At 40.0% G+C, this 17,841-nt stretch overlaps 2 protein-coding genes across 4 annotated transcripts in view; one reads left to right on the top strand and one right to left on the bottom strand.

Moving 5' to 3' along the window:
* The window catches only part of tbc1d2b (TBC1 domain family, member 2B), a 47,801-nt gene extending 44,765 nt beyond the window's left edge, over positions 1-3,036 (bottom strand). Inside the window, exon 1 of the mRNA XM_029114943.2 lies at positions 2,598-3,036. Within this exon, the coding sequence (XP_028970776.2) occupies positions 2,598-2,942 (345 nt within the window). The 5' untranslated portion in view covers positions 2,943-3,036. The remainder of the gene's footprint in view (positions 1-2,597) is intronic.
* A 6,739-nt stretch (positions 3,037-9,775) lies between these two features.
* LOC106023806 lies at positions 9,776-17,081 on the top strand. Of its 3 annotated transcripts, XM_029115237.2 has the most exons (8): positions 9,776-9,949; positions 10,109-10,227; positions 10,694-10,941; positions 12,278-12,367; positions 13,660-13,825; positions 14,720-15,088; positions 15,461-16,417; positions 16,539-17,081. In XM_029115237.2, the coding sequence occupies exons 1-8, from the start codon at positions 9,835-9,837 to the stop codon at positions 16,581-16,583; spliced, it is 2,109 nt and encodes a 702-aa protein (XP_028971070.2). In that variant the 5' UTR covers positions 9,776-9,834; the 3' UTR covers positions 16,584-17,081. The 3 variants fall into 3 exon arrangements, with proteins under 3 accessions (XP_028971070.2, XP_028971072.2, XP_028971071.2); XM_029115239.2 differs by lacking the exons at positions 9,776-9,949; positions 10,109-10,227 and adding an exon at positions 10,444-10,565; XM_029115238.2 differs by lacking the exons at positions 9,776-9,949; positions 10,109-10,227 and adding an exon at positions 10,444-10,602.
* Positions 17,082-17,841: the final 760 nt, after the last annotated feature.

Raw genomic sequence — 17,841 nt, 5'->3', positions numbered from 1 at the left:
AGAGAGAGAGAGAGAGAGAGAGAGAGAGAGAGAGAGAGAGAGAGAGAGAGAGAGAGAGAGAGAGAGACACGTTATGATTAGGGTTAGAGTAATAAATAAAACAGACCGAAACAGGGTTATGACCTCTCAGGTCTATGAGGAGTTAAAGGTTGCAGTCACAGATTAAGCCTTGTCCTCTTCTAAATGATCAATGAAGAATCTACTACAAGCTTTATTTGATTAGCGCAGGACTACTCTTAATCTGTGTCCACAAAACTGGTGACATGTGTTAACAATCTGATGTTTTAGTCCAATATAATCCATAATCCAGGATGATGTTCAGTGCTGTATAAACTGTAATCCAGGATGATGTTTAGTACTGTATTAACTGTATTCCAGGATGGTGTTAAATACTGTAATCCAGGATGATGTTTAATACTATATTAACTGTGATGCAGGATGATGTCTAAAACTGTATTAATTGTATTCCAGGATGATATTCAGTGCTGACTAAACTATAATCCAGAATGATAAATAGTAATGTAATCCAGGATGATGTTTAGTAATGCATAAACTATAATCCAGGATGTTGTTTAGTACAGGGTTACCAAATATTGAGTCTAGGGTGTAAATAATTTTGTCTATACCATTCATGTGCATTTTCGGACTTGGACTATGTCAACAACCAGGCAGCCAATGAGGTGGAGCAGGAGGAAGTTCCCCCGCTGACTTCACGGGACACCCCAGCCAATAAGTTTGGGCAGGAGGGAGTTCTCCCGCTGATGTCACATCACGGGACACCAAACACAAGGCCTATCAGCAGTGGAATGCCGCCTGGGTCTTTGCATTACAATAACAGTATTTAAGGTGTCAAATTAATTTAATGACCAATCAGCATTTGAGAATGAATATCATAACATACTTCTTGTACATTCATCGTAACATAATAATGGGTACATTCTACTTTTACATAGTCCAGTAACAGAGTAACACAACAGAGAAACAGTTCAGTAATAGAGTAACACAACAGAAACACAGTTCAGTAACAGAGTAACACAACAGAGAAATAGTTCAGTAACAGAGTAACACAACAGAGAAACAGTTCAGTAACAGAGTAACACAACTGAGAAACAGTTCAGTAACAGAGTAACACAACAGAGAAACAGTTCAGTAACAGAGAAACACAACAGAGAAACAGTTCAGTAACAGAGGAACACAACAGAAACACAGTTCAGTAACAGAGGAACACAATTGAAACACAGCTCAGTAAAAGAATAAAACAATAGAAACAGTCCAGTAACAGAATAAAACAATAGAAACACAGTCCAGTAAGAGTAAACCAGATTAAAAGCAGCCGTGTAACAGAGTAACACAATAGAAACACAGTCCATTAAGAGTAATACAGTTGAAACAAAGTCCAGTAACAGAATAAAACAGTAGAAACACAGTCCAGTAACAGAATAAAACAGTAGAAACACAGCCCAGTAAGACAGTAGAAATAGTCCAGTAAGAGTAATACAGAATAAACACAGTCCAGTAACAGAATAAAACAGTATATGAACAGGCCAGTAACAGAATAAAAACGCAGAAACATAGTTCAATAAGAGAACCAAAAAGTAGAAACACAGTCCAATAAGAGAATCAAACAGTAGAAACACAGTCCAATAAGAGAATCAAACAGTAAAAACACAGTCCAGTAAAGGGATTGTAGTTGGGAAGAAACTCACAGTCACAGACACACAAGTTTCTGTCACAGCCACAGACACACAGTTTCAGTTCTCAGTCAGTCTTACAGCTGTAGCTATCCTGGTACTTCACAATGTAACCATTAACCATACAAATATTTGCTACAGTGGTGATAGACTCATAGTGTGTGTGTCTGTGTGTGTGTGTGTGTGTGTGTGTGTGTGTGTGTGTGTGTGTGTGTGTGTGTGTGAGATCAGGTGAGTGAGTTAGGGTAACAGACGGTTTTAGGTGAAGGTCAGGAACTGGTGGCCCTCTACACAACACACACACACAGACACACATATTTTCAAAGGATTGGCTCAGGCTCAACTCAAGTTAGAGAAGTTGATGTGGTAGTGAATTGATATTCATGTCTGTCTGAAAACCTATTTACTTAATAAATGAAAATGTACCACGTTCAAATTATATTATTAACGACAGTCATTGAGCAGATGCTGTTATTCAGAGCGACTAAGTTCGTCCTCCTCTGATTCATGAGGCGCGAGGGGGAGAGCGACAGGCTCAGAGGTGCTTTCCAGTTGCCACGTGATACAACGGGATACCTTCTGTTCGGTAATATGCGATACATTGGAATCATTTAACAACATTATGTTTCACAGTCACCCCAACACAGTCACTTAGTTGCCACAATGTATACAGGCCATACTTCCTAAAACGAAAGGCCCTAGCTAAAGGGCGTGTCTTCCATAACAGATTGCAGTGCTGTCAGTTAAGTGAGTATGAAGTGACAACTATTGTTATGCAAAACTAACAGCAAAGCTTGTAAATGTTATATTCATGCATCGTGACATGCAGTTAAAGTCAAAATGTACATGATAATGGGGTAGGAACACATTCAAATACTTCTATTTAAACATGCAAACTGTGTTTACCTTGAGAATAAACTCTTTTCCTGCAGTGCGTATCTCAAACTGCCCCTCGTCGCCCTCCAAATCATAGCTGAATGAGGCATCGCCAATTTCAATGTGCCCCAACGGCAGCGCGTCCTGGGGAGTCTTGAAGTAATACAAGTAACATTTCCTCTCGTCGTAAACAAACCAGCGAGGTTTAAAACCCCGCATCGGCCCTTTGCTGGCGAGTTTATTCAAATAACCACATAGTTTCTTGGCAGGGTCCTTAGGTGATCCAGGTTCGGGCGCGTCCACGGCCTTGGAGGAGAGAATAACCGAATCCTGGTCCTGGTTAGAGCTCTCCTCGCCGCCAACCTCTTCGTGCATCTTTGCCACAACTTTCTTCGTCTTGGATTGAACCACCGCGGATGCGCGGATCTGTTTCCATCCGCATGACTACTTGGAGACGAAGGGGGCGATGGTAATTGTAGTTTTAGAGTGAAAGAGTTAAAACCGCAAAGTACCGCCAGGTGGAAGCATTTAGTTATTCGCAATCGCCAACCGTCAGAAAATATGGCCCAAGAATTAGGTGAAAATCCCTAGCCCAGACAGCTACTGGATGCTGAGGCTGAATAAACATTTATTTTTATGACTATAAACCTAGACCTAAAAATAATTATTTTCCCCTTGTCTATTTGGGATACAGTTCATTGTTTGAGACAGTGCAAACCACCCCACATTTCCCCCGCTGACATCACGGGTCACCCCAGCCAATGAGGTCGGATGTGCTTTAAAAAGTTAATAATACACTATAGGGCCAAAAGTATGTGGACAAATGACCATCACATCTACATGAGATTGTTGGACATCCCATTCCAAAATTTCAAAATAACCACCCCCAGCTCACAAGAAGGCCTAGCTCACAATCACCGTTGTAATTCATCCCAAAGTTACGATCCATTGTATTGCAAATGTGGATTTTATGCACCTGTGAGCAATGGGTGTGGCTGAACACCTGCACTCAATAATTAGTAGGCGTGGCCATATTCAGAGTTTTCAGTCACATGATTGCTCTGACAGCCTGGCTGGCAAAACATTGTTAAAGCATGGCGGCTAACACTGGGAATTATACTGCACAAGCCAGTCAAAGTTTTTACTTTTATAGCCCATGAGTGTCAAGATCACTTCACAAAACATAAAAAAATAAAGGTATGCAAACACACTGCATGTCTTAGGTACTTGTGACCCATATACAGCACCCCTGTGTTATTTACATAGTTAAAACAGCGACATCCCTGCTGGAGATGAAATTTGGGGATCAATCAATCAAATCAATCAAATGTATTTATAAAGCCCTTTTTACAACAGCAGTTGTCACAAAGTGCTTTACAGAGACACCCAGCCTTAAACCCCAAGGAGCAAACAACAGTAGTGTTGGATTTCAGTGGCTAGGAAAAACTCCCTAAGAAGGCCAAATTTTAGGAAGAAACCTAGAGAGGACCCAGGCTCAGAGGGGTGACCAGTCCTCTTCTGGCTGTGCCGGGTGATGCAATTGTTTGGTTGGTGAAGTAGAAGAAATTGAGTGATAATTTACCTAAATTACCGTTGGTTCTATGGGTGGTCAGTGTAGTGTAGTGCAGCCTCTAGGTATCTCTATGTGCCTCTGGGTCACAGCCAGGGCCTGACTGCAGAGGTGCTTCTAGGCATCTCTATGTGCCTCGGGTCACAGCCAGGGCCTGACCGCAGAGGTGCTTCATCTCTGCGCTGCTGTTTTTGATTTCTGCCACACGTTGCCTCTAACTGGGGACCCTATTTAAGTTGCCCTTATTTGCTTTACATTGTTGGTGTTGGTGTTGTGCCTCAGTTTGCCACTCCTTTTGTTGTTTTTGTGTGTGAAGAACATTAAAAGGATATTTCCATCTACTAGCTCTGCACATCGTGTCCTGCCTTCCTTGAACCATGACAGCATGTGTGAAAAAAGTAATCATAATCATGAAATCCAATTCAGCATACGATTTGAAGTATAAGTTGGATAATTCTCACCCTGCATGGGTGACACTTCAAGTCAGTGGTGTACAATAGTTCATTGGTATAAACTGATGGAATATGAGCAACAGAAAGTCAAGGCCATGAGGGGCTGTAAAGAAACTGGGAAAGTCAAGGCTGTGAGGGGCTGTAAAGAAACTGGGAAAGTCAAGGTCGTGAGGGGCTGTAAAGAAACTGGGAAAGTCAAGGCTGTGAGGGGCTGTAAAGAAACTGGGAAAGTCAAGGCCGTGAGGGGCTGTAAAGAAACTGGGAAAGTCAAGGTCGTGAGGGGCTGTAAAGAAACTGGGAAAGTCAAGGCCGTGAGGGGCTGTAAAGAAACTGGGAAAGTCAAGGCCGTGAGGGGCTGTAAAGAAACTGGGACAGACAAGGGCTACAATGAGCAAAAACAACCAAAATATGTTATCTTTTGCATTACAAGACATGTTAAAAAGTTAAGACACAAGTTGGACACCCACCAATACCACACAATTGGACATTTCTGTTCCAATCCACATGACTTCTTGGGGATTATGGTAGTTGTAGTTTTAGAGGGAAGGACCATTAAATACTGCCATGGGACACCATTTAACCGGGTTCAGCGCATCAACAGGCAAGCTGTTTTTTTCTGATGACAGCTGTGCATCAATAAATATATGTATTTGTTCGAAATGTATTTCCTTCAGTCAACCTCTGTATTCTAGTTGTATTTGTTCAAGTTTTTTCACAGCCATATTAAAACATGATGTGGTGAAGGTTTTGAAGTTCACATGCTGCCTATCTTATACACAACCAACAGATGCCACCTGCTTGCATTTGAAGAATGCTGCCATATCGACAACTGCTGCTATTTCCATCAGGTTTCAAAGCTGTGCTGCTCGCAACCAAAACACTATGGCAGCTCTATCCCATGATGACACCAGTTATCAAAGCTGTGCTGCTCGCAAACAAAACACTATGGCAGCTCTATCCCATGATGACACCAGATTTCAAAACTGGCGGTTTGGTACTTTGACATTTCACAATTTAACAGATTTAAAACCATCTTGATTTGTGAAGACACACACACACACACACATCCTTGTATTTATATTATTGTAGCAACCTAAAAAACAAAAATCCATCTTTCCTAATCTTAACCTTTTCCCCCGACCCTACCCTACAGTACCTTTACATAAATCTTAAACCTGACCTTATCCTGAATTAACCCTGACCCTACCCCTAACTTAACCTTAACCACAATTACCTAAAACGTACATTACCATTCAAAAGTTTGGGGTCACTTAGAAATGTCCTTGTATTTGAAAGAAAAGCAATGTTTTTGTCCATTAAATAACATCAAATTGACCAGAAACACAGTCTAAACATTGGTAATGTTGTAAATAACTATTGTAGCTGGAAACGGCTGATGTTCAATGGATTATCTACACAGGTGTACAGAGGCCCCTTATCAGCAACCATCACTCCTGTGTTCCAATGGCACCTTGTGTTTCCTAACCCAAGTTAATCATTTTAAAAGACTAATTGGTCATTAGAAAAACCCTTTTGTGACTATGTTAGCACTGCTGAAAACTGTTGTGCTGATTAAAGAAGCAATAAAACTGAGTATCTGAAGCACCAGCATTTGTGGGTTCAATTATTGGCTCAGAATGGTCAGAAACAAAGAACTTCCTACTGAAACTAAAGGTCTTTTCTTGTTCTGAGAAAAGAAGGCTTACCCTAACCATATTCAATATAAATTAACCATTTCCAGCAACAATATTCATTTCCAACATTAACAATGTCTTCTTCACTTCTTCACAGTTATTTTATTGAAAAAAAAAAGTGCTTTACTTAACAATTAAAAAATTCAAACCCATTTGAACAGAACTGTATATAAACGTATACACAAAAACACAACAACCAACATATCACCATTTATGGCCCTGGTTTTGACCTTTTTCATTTAGTCCAGGACTAGGCTTAATCAGGCTTAATCTGCATCTGTGAAAACAGCCCAACAAACTGCTCTGTCCACAGCTGTGTATGTATGTGTATGTGTTAGAGTGTGTGTGTGGGTGAGAGTGAGAGACGCCTCAGCCAAACAGAACACATTAGTCAGCCCTAATCTTCCATCAATACACCCCCCACATGCTTCTGCCTTATCAGATGACCTATGTCTGCGTTGAAGAGATTCAGGTCAACGTCGTATCAAGATCAGCTTGCAATGCCATCTGGGTTGAAGCAATGTTTCTTAATACTGATCCTGGGGACCCACAGAGGCAAACAACTCTGTTTGATGTAGCATTAAACGGCTGATCACCATACGAACTTGTTTGACAATAATCTTTTTAGCAACTAAACTCCAGCCTTAATTATTAAGTAAAGTACTGTGAAGGCCAAGAGCAACAGCTTTAACTATTTAATTTAGTATGTATTGTGAAGGACTAGGGCAACAGCCTTAATGATTAAATCTAGTATGTACCATGAAGGACTAGGGCAACAGCCTTAATGATTAAATCTAGTATGTACTGTGAAGGAATAGGCCAACAGCTTTAATTATTGAATCTAGTATGTACTGTGAAGGAATAGGCCAACAGCTTTAATTATTGAATCTAGTATGTACTGTGAAGGAATAGGGCAACAGCTTTAATTATTGAATCTAGTATGTACTGTGTAGGTTTAGAGTAGGGAGATCACTAGAAAATCATAGATGGGGGGCTAAGCCTCGTTTTGGGGGCGTCTGGGCATATTCCCCAAAACAAATTTTCATCATGTATTTTTAGAGTAACAATGGGGGCAAAATATATCAAAATAAGGTAATTTTTTGTCAATGTTGGCGCTTAAGTATGCCTGTCTCATAGCTTGTGTTAGACACTGATCTAATATGACTTAAATTCTATCTAAATAAATAAATTAAAGTTCACTCTGTCTTTGTCTATCTGTGAAACACGCACAGTTATGCAAATTCATGATTATTAGTGACATACAAATGTTAGCTAGCATGTCATTAATGGGAAATTTATATTTTCAGTAGTTGGTTAGTGTTGTTGCTAAGAAATACGCCCCATATTATCGGCCACTTTCCCCAATTATTCCACCTTACTATTTTGTTGAATTACATTATGATTTATTTTTATTTGTATTACAAATGACAGATCTTAGTCTTCTTTGAAGTGTCTATTAAAGTTGTAGCTAGCTTTCTTGCCTTTCCGGTAAAGAAAAATAAATGGATCACTTTGATATTACATAACGTGGTCTGTCACACAAGTCGAATTTCATGAACTGCAACTTTTCTAAACAATTTCCATACATTTATACGATATATATATATTTTTTTACCTCCATACATTTCTATGAAAAATTGTGTTGGGCTAGCTGAAAGGTTATATTGATTAACAAAGCGTACCGTTGATTTCCAGTGCTATTACATTTTGAACTTGAGGGGATTTAGTTCTCCGACAACTAGAAACGTTAGCTACTATTACAGAAGACAGCTCGCTTCAGATGAGCAAGTTACGTTCAAAGCATCAAACTCAACCGAACATGTTGCCAAATGAACACAATTCCTTACTATTTCTATACAATTTGTAATATGTTTAGATGTGATGGAAAGGTTGAGGAAAAAAGAAATCACAGAGAAAATATATTGACTGATATATTGATTTTTTTTACGGGGGCTAATTAAATCTAATCTAAATCTAAATCTAGTATGTACTGTGAAGGACGACAGCATACCATTTGTCCTTGTTAGATCTCTAGGACTCGTCTGGGGACAATTAAGTGTTTCAGGAAATACTTTGTGTGACAGTCACCGCTACACATGCTGGCAGAGGTATTTTCTTCCACATATACACAGCCAAATTCTATGATGAAATACTTCCAATCATCTGTGGAAATTCATCATTGGCGTTGCTACTGTTTTACAACCTACCACTGTTAAATCTAACCCACCCTACTGTATATTCTACTGGCCCAGGATACACTACAGTCTCTGATTCACACAGAACATGATGATTCAGCTGGAGAGATAGTAGGAAGTCACCTGAAACATGGAGGAGTAAAACTGGATCCTACTTGTATGAACAATGACTCATGCAGTCTAATGGGGCTGACCCTAAACCTAACCTTCACACTATTCCTGACCTTAACCATTGCCCTTACATTAAACCTACCCTGAACCCTAACTCTAATGTGACCCCTGACCTTAACCATAACCCTACCCCTGTATCTGACTTTAACCCTTACATATAATCGGAATAGGCTGCTCTTAGAACTACTACAAACCAGAGAACAGATGTGCTACTCACAGAGCAGGAGGAACAGAATCATTCTCAGACCATGTTCTTCATCACAGAGCAAAGTGATAAGTACAACTGATTGATTGGAACTAGAAATGACAATGTGAATCAACACTCTATTTCAGGAGCAACAGTCTATTTATCGGTTCCAGGCTATGTTGGTTAATGGAGTGGGTTCCTGAGTTATGTTGGTTAATGAAGTGGGTCCCCAGGCTATTTTGATTAATGGAGTGGGTTCCTGAGCTATGTTGGTTAATGAAGTGGTCCACCTACAGACCACTGACAGACCAGGTGGATTTTCCACCTACAGACCACTGACAGACCAGGTGGATGGTCCTCCTACAGACCATTGACAGACCAGGTGGATGGTCCTCCTACAGACCATTGACAGACCAGGTGGATGTTCCACCTACAGACCACTGACAGACCAGGTGGATGGTCCTCCTACAGACCATTGACAGACCAGGTGGATGGTCCTCCTACAGACCAATGACAGCAGATCTACCGAGACAAGTACATACAGACACATAGGCACACACACACACAGACATGCACAGACAGACAAACACACACAAACACACACATACAGACACATACACACACACACACATAGACATACACACACACACACACACCGAGACATGCACAGACAGACAAACACATACAGACAAACACATACAGACACACACATACATAAAGACAAACACATACACATTCCCACACACACAGACGCACACAGAGACAAACACATACAGACACACACACACACACACACACACAGAGATACAGACACAGAAAAGAGACAGAGAGAAAAGATGCATGCGCCCAACCACATTTAACCACAGTCTCTGCAGGCAGACTTTCCACTCATGTTCAGGAAACTCCTCAACGGTACAGTAGTTTCTACCATTGCACAACGACACCCTCACTTTCCAGCCCCATGAAGGATACAGTGAATCTGTAATGTAAATGTCATCATGTGTATATCAAACGTCTACTCCTGTAGATTAGTAGAGAAGACAGCAGGAATATTTTGGTCTGAGATGACGGGATTGGGTCAACACCAACCAGACAGGGCTGCTGCTGAGTCGGGTATGTCTCTAGGGACTTTTCACAGTGTTCAGCTGCTCTATACATTAATATGTTATCTTATCCAATTATTATTTTTTTAAATATATTTGTTATGACTCAGTTGGTAATATCATCTTGTGATTCAGTGGTCCTATGAATGACTGTTGTTCCTTTGTACAGCCAGCTCATGGAGCTCCAGACACCCCAGAACAAATTGCTGCTTGGCATCAGGGACTAGGTCTACAATCCACATTAAACGCACTCATCGCTTCAGGAACTGTCTTTTGTTTCGCCTCAAGGTACATGGCCAGGGCATTTGTCTGCAGTCAGAATACAAAGCTATCAGACTACAATATGCAAATGTTCATGTTGCTGTGACCAGCAGCTCCCTTGACTATCCACAGAAATGCTGTTCAGAGTCTGTGTAAACAGGTGTCTAAAAACCTAAACAGGAAGCTTGGTCCTCGCCAGAATTCTAAAGAGGGCTTTGGTTTCAGAGCCCTGGAGTACCAGGAACAACGGACACATTTATCTAGCCTGGCGTTAGGGGAGATGTCTAAAGTCAAATACGCAAATCAGTCCTCTATTCTGTCAACATGCAGCTTGGACTATTTGCTGTTACACTGTGACTAGAACTGTTAGTTGATCCTGCTGATCTACATTTTACAGATCAGGTTAACATTAATGGATTGTTTCTTGATATTTGGATTTGATCTCATGTGTTTAGCCGTGCACTGACCGCTGTCTTTCTGGGTGTGTGTTCAGGACCGGGTCAGGATGGACCAGAGGCTGCCAGCCGTCAAACCCCAGTCGGACCAGGGGACAGACGACAGATTGAGGGAGCCAGCCCAGACCCAGGTGACAGGGGACAGATTGAGGGAGCCAGCCCAGACCCAGGGAATAGGGGACAGACTGAGGGAGATGGCACTGAAGTGGTTCAGAGAGACTCAAGCTCCTCTGATCCTCCATGAAGGAAATTTTCCTTCCTGGTTCCTCGGCTTCATATCGAGAAGGTATTGACATCAACATGCTTGTTTATGGTATGAAGAATCTGATATATAAATAGATACATTTCTCAACTGATAATGACTTCGACAATATTCAATGTTGGGTGACTTATGTTTTACAGTTTTTTCAGTAGTTTTGGAATTATTATCAACAGTGTTTCAAAACCCTTAGTACAAGACTCCAAATAGATCATACTCATAAATCATTAAATCTTGCATTCAAAACAACAGATTTTGCTTCCATTTGATTTTTAAACAACTTTCACCAGAAGATCATTGATTTAGGTTTTTGGTGAAATACAATGAGTACATTCATTTAATCATCAAACATACATTATCAATTCTGTCAGTTCCGTCATTTTAACAGTCAGGTAGTACAAGACCAAACAATGTAAGACGAGTTTCAAAATTAGTAAGAGTTACAAAACTCTAACTGTATACTACACATCACAATTGACAGAAAATCATTTCTATCTCATAATCAAAAGTGTGATCAACATTTTAGTTTTCTTCAATTTTTTAAATTTTAAATATGATTTGTTTGCGATCTGCTGAATATAATTTTAGTAGTCCTTTGTTAGTAATTGTGATTGTGATTTGTTTGCCGTTGTGTTAGTGATTTATTAGTTGTTGTGTTAGTGATTTGTTTGCTGTTGTGTTAGTGATTTATTAGTTATTGTGTTAGTGATTTATTAGTTGTTGTGTTAGTGATTTATTAGTTGTTGTGTTAGTGATTTATTAGTTGTTGTGTTTGTGATTTATTAGTTGTTGTGTTAAAGAGTTATTTGTTGTTGTGTTAGTGATTTATTAGTGGTTGTGTTAGTGATTTATTAGTTGTTGTGTTAGTGATTTATTAGTTATTGTGTTAGTGATTTATTAGTTGTTGTGTTAGTGATTTATTAGTTGTTGTGTTAGTCATTTATTAGTTATTGTGTTAGTGATGTATTAGTTGTTGTGTTGGTGATTTATTAGTTGTTGTGTTAGTGATTTTTAAGTCCTTGTGTCAGTGATTTATTTGTGGTTGTGTTTGTATCAAATGTGTCTTTATGTCAGTCATTTGTTAGTAATTGTTTCTGGGATATGTTAATCATTGTGTTAGTGATATGTCAGTAATGATGTTAGTACTTTGTAGTCGTTGTGTTAGTGATATTTTCATCATTGTGTTAATGATTTGTGAGTCATTGTGTTAGTGATCTGTAAGTCATTATATGAGTGATATTTTAGTAATTGTGTCAATGATAAAAAAAAATGTCATTGTGTTAGTAATTATATTTGTGTTGTGCTAGTTGCTCTCTTCCTATGGTTTTTTGGGTTACTTATAAATTCTTTAATGATTTTGCAGAGATGCTGAAGAGACTCTGAAAGACAAGGAATTAGGCTGTTTCCTGATCCGGCTCAGTGACAAAGCAATTGGATACATCCTCTCATACAGGTCAGTCAGTCACCATTCAACAGTGAATCTTGTATCAACTATTTTTACTACACTGGTCTTACATTAACTATTGTTACTATACCGGTCTTATATTAACTATATTTACTTCACCAGTCTTATATTAACTATTTTTACTACACTGGTCTTACATTAACTATTGTTACTATACCGGTCTTATATTAACTATATTTACTTCACCAGTCTTATATTAACTATTTTTACTACATCGGTCTTACATTAACTATTTTTACTATACCGGTCTTATATTAACTATATTTACTTCACCAGTCTTATATTAACTATTTTTACTACATCGGTCTTACATTAACTATTGTTACTATACCGGTCTTATATTAACTATATTTACTTCACCAGTCTTATATTAACTATTTTTACTATACCGGTCTTATATTAAATATGTTTACAAGAAAAAAAGGTTGAGAACCACAGTAACACCCTCCCATGCTTTACCATGTCAACAGAATACAGCCCCACATGTAGTATTATGTCAATACATTTTACCCACATGGCGTTTAATGTGTAAATGTCTTGGTATCACCCGTGGAGGAATTTATTTATCTTAAAAGCGTTAATTTCTCGGAGGGATACCCCGCGAATGCCTTGTTATCGCAATGGTTACACATTTACAAGAGGGATATTCCGCTGTCGGACTTCCCCTGAAATCAACTTAGCGTCCAACATCCAGATGCACATTAAAACACAATTAAATACAAGTGGCTTTGTTGACATGACTACAATACAACCAATGCAGAGCTCTCACTAACAAAAGTATTTTATATATTTTCTTTGAAAGTTAATCCTTCTGCTTTTACCTCTTAATAAGTGTCAGCTTGTTTTTCATTAGAACAATTCATAAGAATGATTATTGTTTGGCATTTCTGATTGGCTGTTGTGTAATCAAGATTTGAATGTTAAATTGCTAGCTGTTTCTGATTGGCTGCTGTTTGTTGCACTGGGAAACTGGGAAAATGGATGGGGGGGACTGGCCCAAAAAATTTTGAGAACCACAGTAACACCCTCACATGCGTTACCATGTCGACAGGATACAGCCCCACATGCAGTATTATGTCAACAGGCAACAGCTTTACATGTGTTACCGTGTCAACAGGCTACAGCCTCCCATGCAGGCTACACGGTACAGCTATAACAAGCAATTCAACATATATACGCCCCTTCAACCGATGTCAAACCTATTGTTTGTCTTCTTTTTTAACCACGGATATAAGTAAAATACACCCAAAGGACTAACCTGGGTTTTCATTCTCTTCCAGAGGCCGTGATAGATGCAGACATTTTGTAATCAATCAGGCTGAGTCAGGCCAATTCATAGTGTCTGGAGACACAGAGGAGCATGTCACGCTGACCGACCTGATTGAGCACTACAGGACCAGCCCCATCCAACCCTTTGGAGAATACCTGACCTGCTCCTGCCTGGAGGTGAACAGACACACTCCCTCCAGCCTGGTCTTAGAACTGTCTGTGTTGTCATCTACAGTGATGTTGTCCTTCCAAACCGGTCTGAGATCTGTTCCTGCTAACTAGTCTGCTCTTATTGTCTTTCTAACCTAGTAACAAATCTGTTTACAGTGTCTTACCAACTAAAGTACTATTGTCATTGCCATGTGTTTTGACAAGACAGCTCAAACAGATCTGCCCCCAACATACACTTTCTTTATGTTATTGTTACCATTAGAGAAGGTAAAGCTGAATGGTGTTTGAACAGTACATATCAGCTATTTCAATGTTATGACAGTACGTTTAAGTTATAATGGTGTTTGGACAGTATGAATCAGTTATAATTGTGTTTAGATAGTATGATTCAGTTATAATGCTGTTTGGACAGTACCTATCAGTTATTATGGTGTTTGGACAGTACCTATCAGGTATAATTGTTTTTGGACAATACCTATTAGTTATAATGGTGTTTGGACAGTAGTAATCAGTTATAATGGTGTTTGGACAATACCTATCTGTTATAATGCTGTTTGGACAGTACCTATCAGTTATTATGGTGTTTGGACAGTACCTATCAGGTATAATTGTTTTTGGACAGTACCTATTAGTTGTAATGGTGTTTGGACAGTACCTATCAGTTGTAATGGTGTTTGGACAGTACCTATCAGTTATAATGGTGTTTGGACAGTACCTATCAGTTATAATGGTGTTTGGACAGTACCTATCAGTTATAATTGTGTTTGGACAGTACCTTTCAGTTATAATGGTGTTTGGACAGTACCTATCAGTTATAATGGTGTTTGGACAGTACCTATCAGTTATAATGGTGTTTGGACAGTACCTGTCAGTCAAACTAATGTGGTCTTTCTTATTCAGTCTTCCATCGACAACATCTATGACATTGTCAAGGTCAACCCTAAAGAGAAACCTGTGGTCAGTGTCAGAGCCGTAAGGAGCAAGTGGGACCAGCTCAGTGATCAGAACCAACATGGTCTTAGGATTAGGGCCACCACCAGCAACCAGGACCTGCAGGGTGATAGGACAAGGATGGGCCCCAGTGACCAGAACCTGCAGGGTCATAGGACCAGGATGGGCCCCAGTGACCAGGACCTGCAGGGTCATAGGACCAGGATGGGCCCCAGTGACCAGGACCTGCAGGGTCATAGGACCAGAATGAGGCCCCTTGGTCAGGACTGGGAGAAACCTCCACCTGACCTACCTCCCAAGAACAGCACAAAGCCAAAGGTAAATGGGTAGAAGATTTTTTCCTGGGAATAAATTAGCCTGGTTTCAGATCAGTGTTTGCTGTCTTGCCTCTGGTCCCATGTGTTTTTGGTCATATTGTCCTATTGTTAAATGGTCCTAAGGTTTTATGGACCTATACTTCTATGGTTCTTTGGAACTATGACCTTATAGTGCTGTGGATCTATAGTGCTATAGTATTATTGTCTTATGGTCTATCAACACGAGAAAAATCTACAGCTTGAAACGTCTGGATTTTTGCTGTAAATAGAATTCCTAGATGTCAAATGAATTATTTGTTTACTTGCAGGCAAATTCACATTCAAAACTGATCAGAGTATCACTAACCACATGACTTCCTTATCTCCGAACCAGGAAGCGCCAAACGCGCGTAGAAGAGCCAGCCCTCTAAAGAGCAGTTCCCTTGACGACCAGCAGGGCAGCACCCAGGGCAGGGTGTTGTATGCTCAGCTGGAGAGGCACCAAAGTCAGGATCACCAGGGATTTCCCAGAGCCCCAGAAAGAAAGGACTTGGACCAACCTCAGACCCCTCATTGGGAAAACACATCAAGAGATAAACCTAGAGCACCAGAACCAGGGACAGTCTACTCTGAACTGCTTGACTGCAGGAGCAAATCTCTGCCTCTGCTGGACCTGAATGATAGCTCCCCAAATTGCCCAAAACAGACCACTGACTGGGCCACTAGCGCTACACTGCGAGACCAGAAGTGCCCATCCGGAACCTCCCTGCTGGACCAGAAATACAACAAGGTTGTGTCCAGGAGACCTTCGACCTCCAGCCACAGTTTGGGCTATCTACGTGACAGCCCCCACCCCAGCTCTGCCTCATTATATCACCTGGCAGGTAGACCCACAGACTGGGGAGGACCCATGACATCATTCATGACATCACCACTACAGGAAGCTGACAGTCTGTATGCTGAGGTCCCACATGAGCATGTCCTCCATATTCCTCTGGATAACACTTATGAACAGATACCAGAGCAGGGGATGAAAGGATCAGCCAGACCTCATGAACAGATACCAGAGCAGGGGATGAAAGGATCAGCCAGACCTCATGAACAGATACCAGAGCAGGGGATGAAAGGATCAGCCAGACCTCATGAACAGATACCAGAGCAGGGGATGAAAGGATCAGCCAGACCTCATGAACTGAAACCAGAGCTGGGGATGAAACGATCAGCCAGACCTCATGAACAGATACCAGAGCTGGGGATTAAAGGATCAGCTAGACCATCCTTTAACAACCACACCTATGAGTCTATGGAAGAACTCAAATCCAAACTCTCTGCCTCTTCCTGGGGGTTAAAGGTACTCTCAGTAAACACCTCCATGATTAAGATATTAGTTAGTCATCCACTCATCCAGATTGATCTAATATGAATTAAAACATATTAAGACTGATTTCTAATGCATAATGTTCTTCCTGCAGACTGACAAATGGAGATGGCTATTTCCAGAGAGACAGAAGAAATAACAGAAGCAAACCAACACAATACACTACTCACACAATTTTTGAGTTGTCTGTTTTTGCAGGATGGCATTCTACCAGAACTTTGAACATGTATGTCTGCTGTATGTCTGTATATCTGCTGTCTTTGGATGATGTATGTCTGCTGTCTTTGGACATTTATGTCTGCTGTCTTTGGATCATGTATGTCTGCTGTCTTTGAAGTGTCTATGTCTGCAGTCTTTGGATATGTATGTCTGCTGTCTTTGGACATATATGTCTGCTTTCTTTGGACATTTATGTCTGCTGTCTTTGGACATTTTTGTCTGCTGCCTTGGATCATGTATGTCTGCTGTCTTTGGACATGTATGTCTGCGGTCTTTGGATCATATATGTCTGCTGTCTTTTGGATCATGTATGTCTGCTGTCTTAGGTCATATATTGTTGCTGTCTTTGGACAAGTATGTTTGCTGTCTTCTCAACACACAACAACATGTCACTGCAGTTTCTTTTAGTGCTGGACACTATTCGTGATGTTAAAAACCTTTAATTCAATAATAAAATTATAATAAAATTGTGTTGCAGAAGCGTATGTATTGCTTTTCAGAAAATGGAAGAGGGACAAAGAGAAGGTAGAGAGAATAAGGAGAGGACCATGTTATTATATATTATAATAGTCTGATGCTTGTATTCAGAACAACAAGACAGCTGGGTTCACTGCATAGTAATACTGCATGTCCAAGGTAATAAATTAGCAGTCAGGAAATTCAGCTTTAGAAGGACCAAGCTTTTCATAACAAACACACTGTTGCCTCCAATGGAGTCTGCGAATTAGGTGGGCAGACCCAAGCAAGGGCTCTTATGGGTGTGTTATTTGTTTGTTCTGTAGGGAATGCAAACTGTGAAATCTGCAGAATCTCTATTTGCCTGCACACCCACCACGCAACCTATTTTTTGGAAAATACAAAACGTTTAACTATAAATGAAGATTTTTTTTAAGTTATATTGTTGAAACATACAAATACTGACAATTTAAACATCCTGGGACTCCTGGTTTAAATATCGAAAACAGAGTATCACAGGATTTTGTGACATCTACACAAGTTTCATATTAGAAAATTGTGACATGCAAAACACAGTTTATTTCGTGTGCAGGACACGATTTTTATAATGATTCATGTCATATATGGATCTAGTTTTTATGTATATTACACAACTTTCTTCATAATTTCTTTCAGCAACAGATTCAGTTTTTCGTGTATATTACACAAATGTCTTTATAATG

The sequence above is a fragment of the Esox lucius genome, chromosome 19 (genome assembly GCF_011004845.1).
Source record: "Esox lucius isolate fEsoLuc1 chromosome 19, fEsoLuc1.pri, whole genome shotgun sequence".
In the NCBI taxonomy this organism is placed as follows: Eukaryota; Metazoa; Chordata; class Actinopteri; order Esociformes; family Esocidae; genus Esox; species Esox lucius.
The sequence above is the reverse complement of the archived record's forward strand: the minus strand, read 5'-3'. Positions and strand labels throughout refer to the sequence as shown.

What these genes read in the sequence shown, in the direction of transcription:
- LOC106023806 (XM_029115237.2), top strand. Translation starts at nt 9,835, where the DNA reads ATGTGTATATCAAACGTCTACTCCTGTAGATTAGTAGAGAAGACAGCA. An exon ending in CAGGGCTGCTGCTGAGTCGG is followed by an intron (nt 9,950 to 10,108) that starts GTATGTCTCTAG and finishes TCCTTTGTACAG; the next exon opens with CCAGCTCATGGAGCTCCAGA. An exon ending in CCTCTTCCTGGGGGTTAAAG is followed by an intron (nt 16,418 to 16,538) that starts GTACTCTCAGTA and finishes TTCTTCCTGCAG; the next exon opens with ACTGACAAATGGAGATGGCT.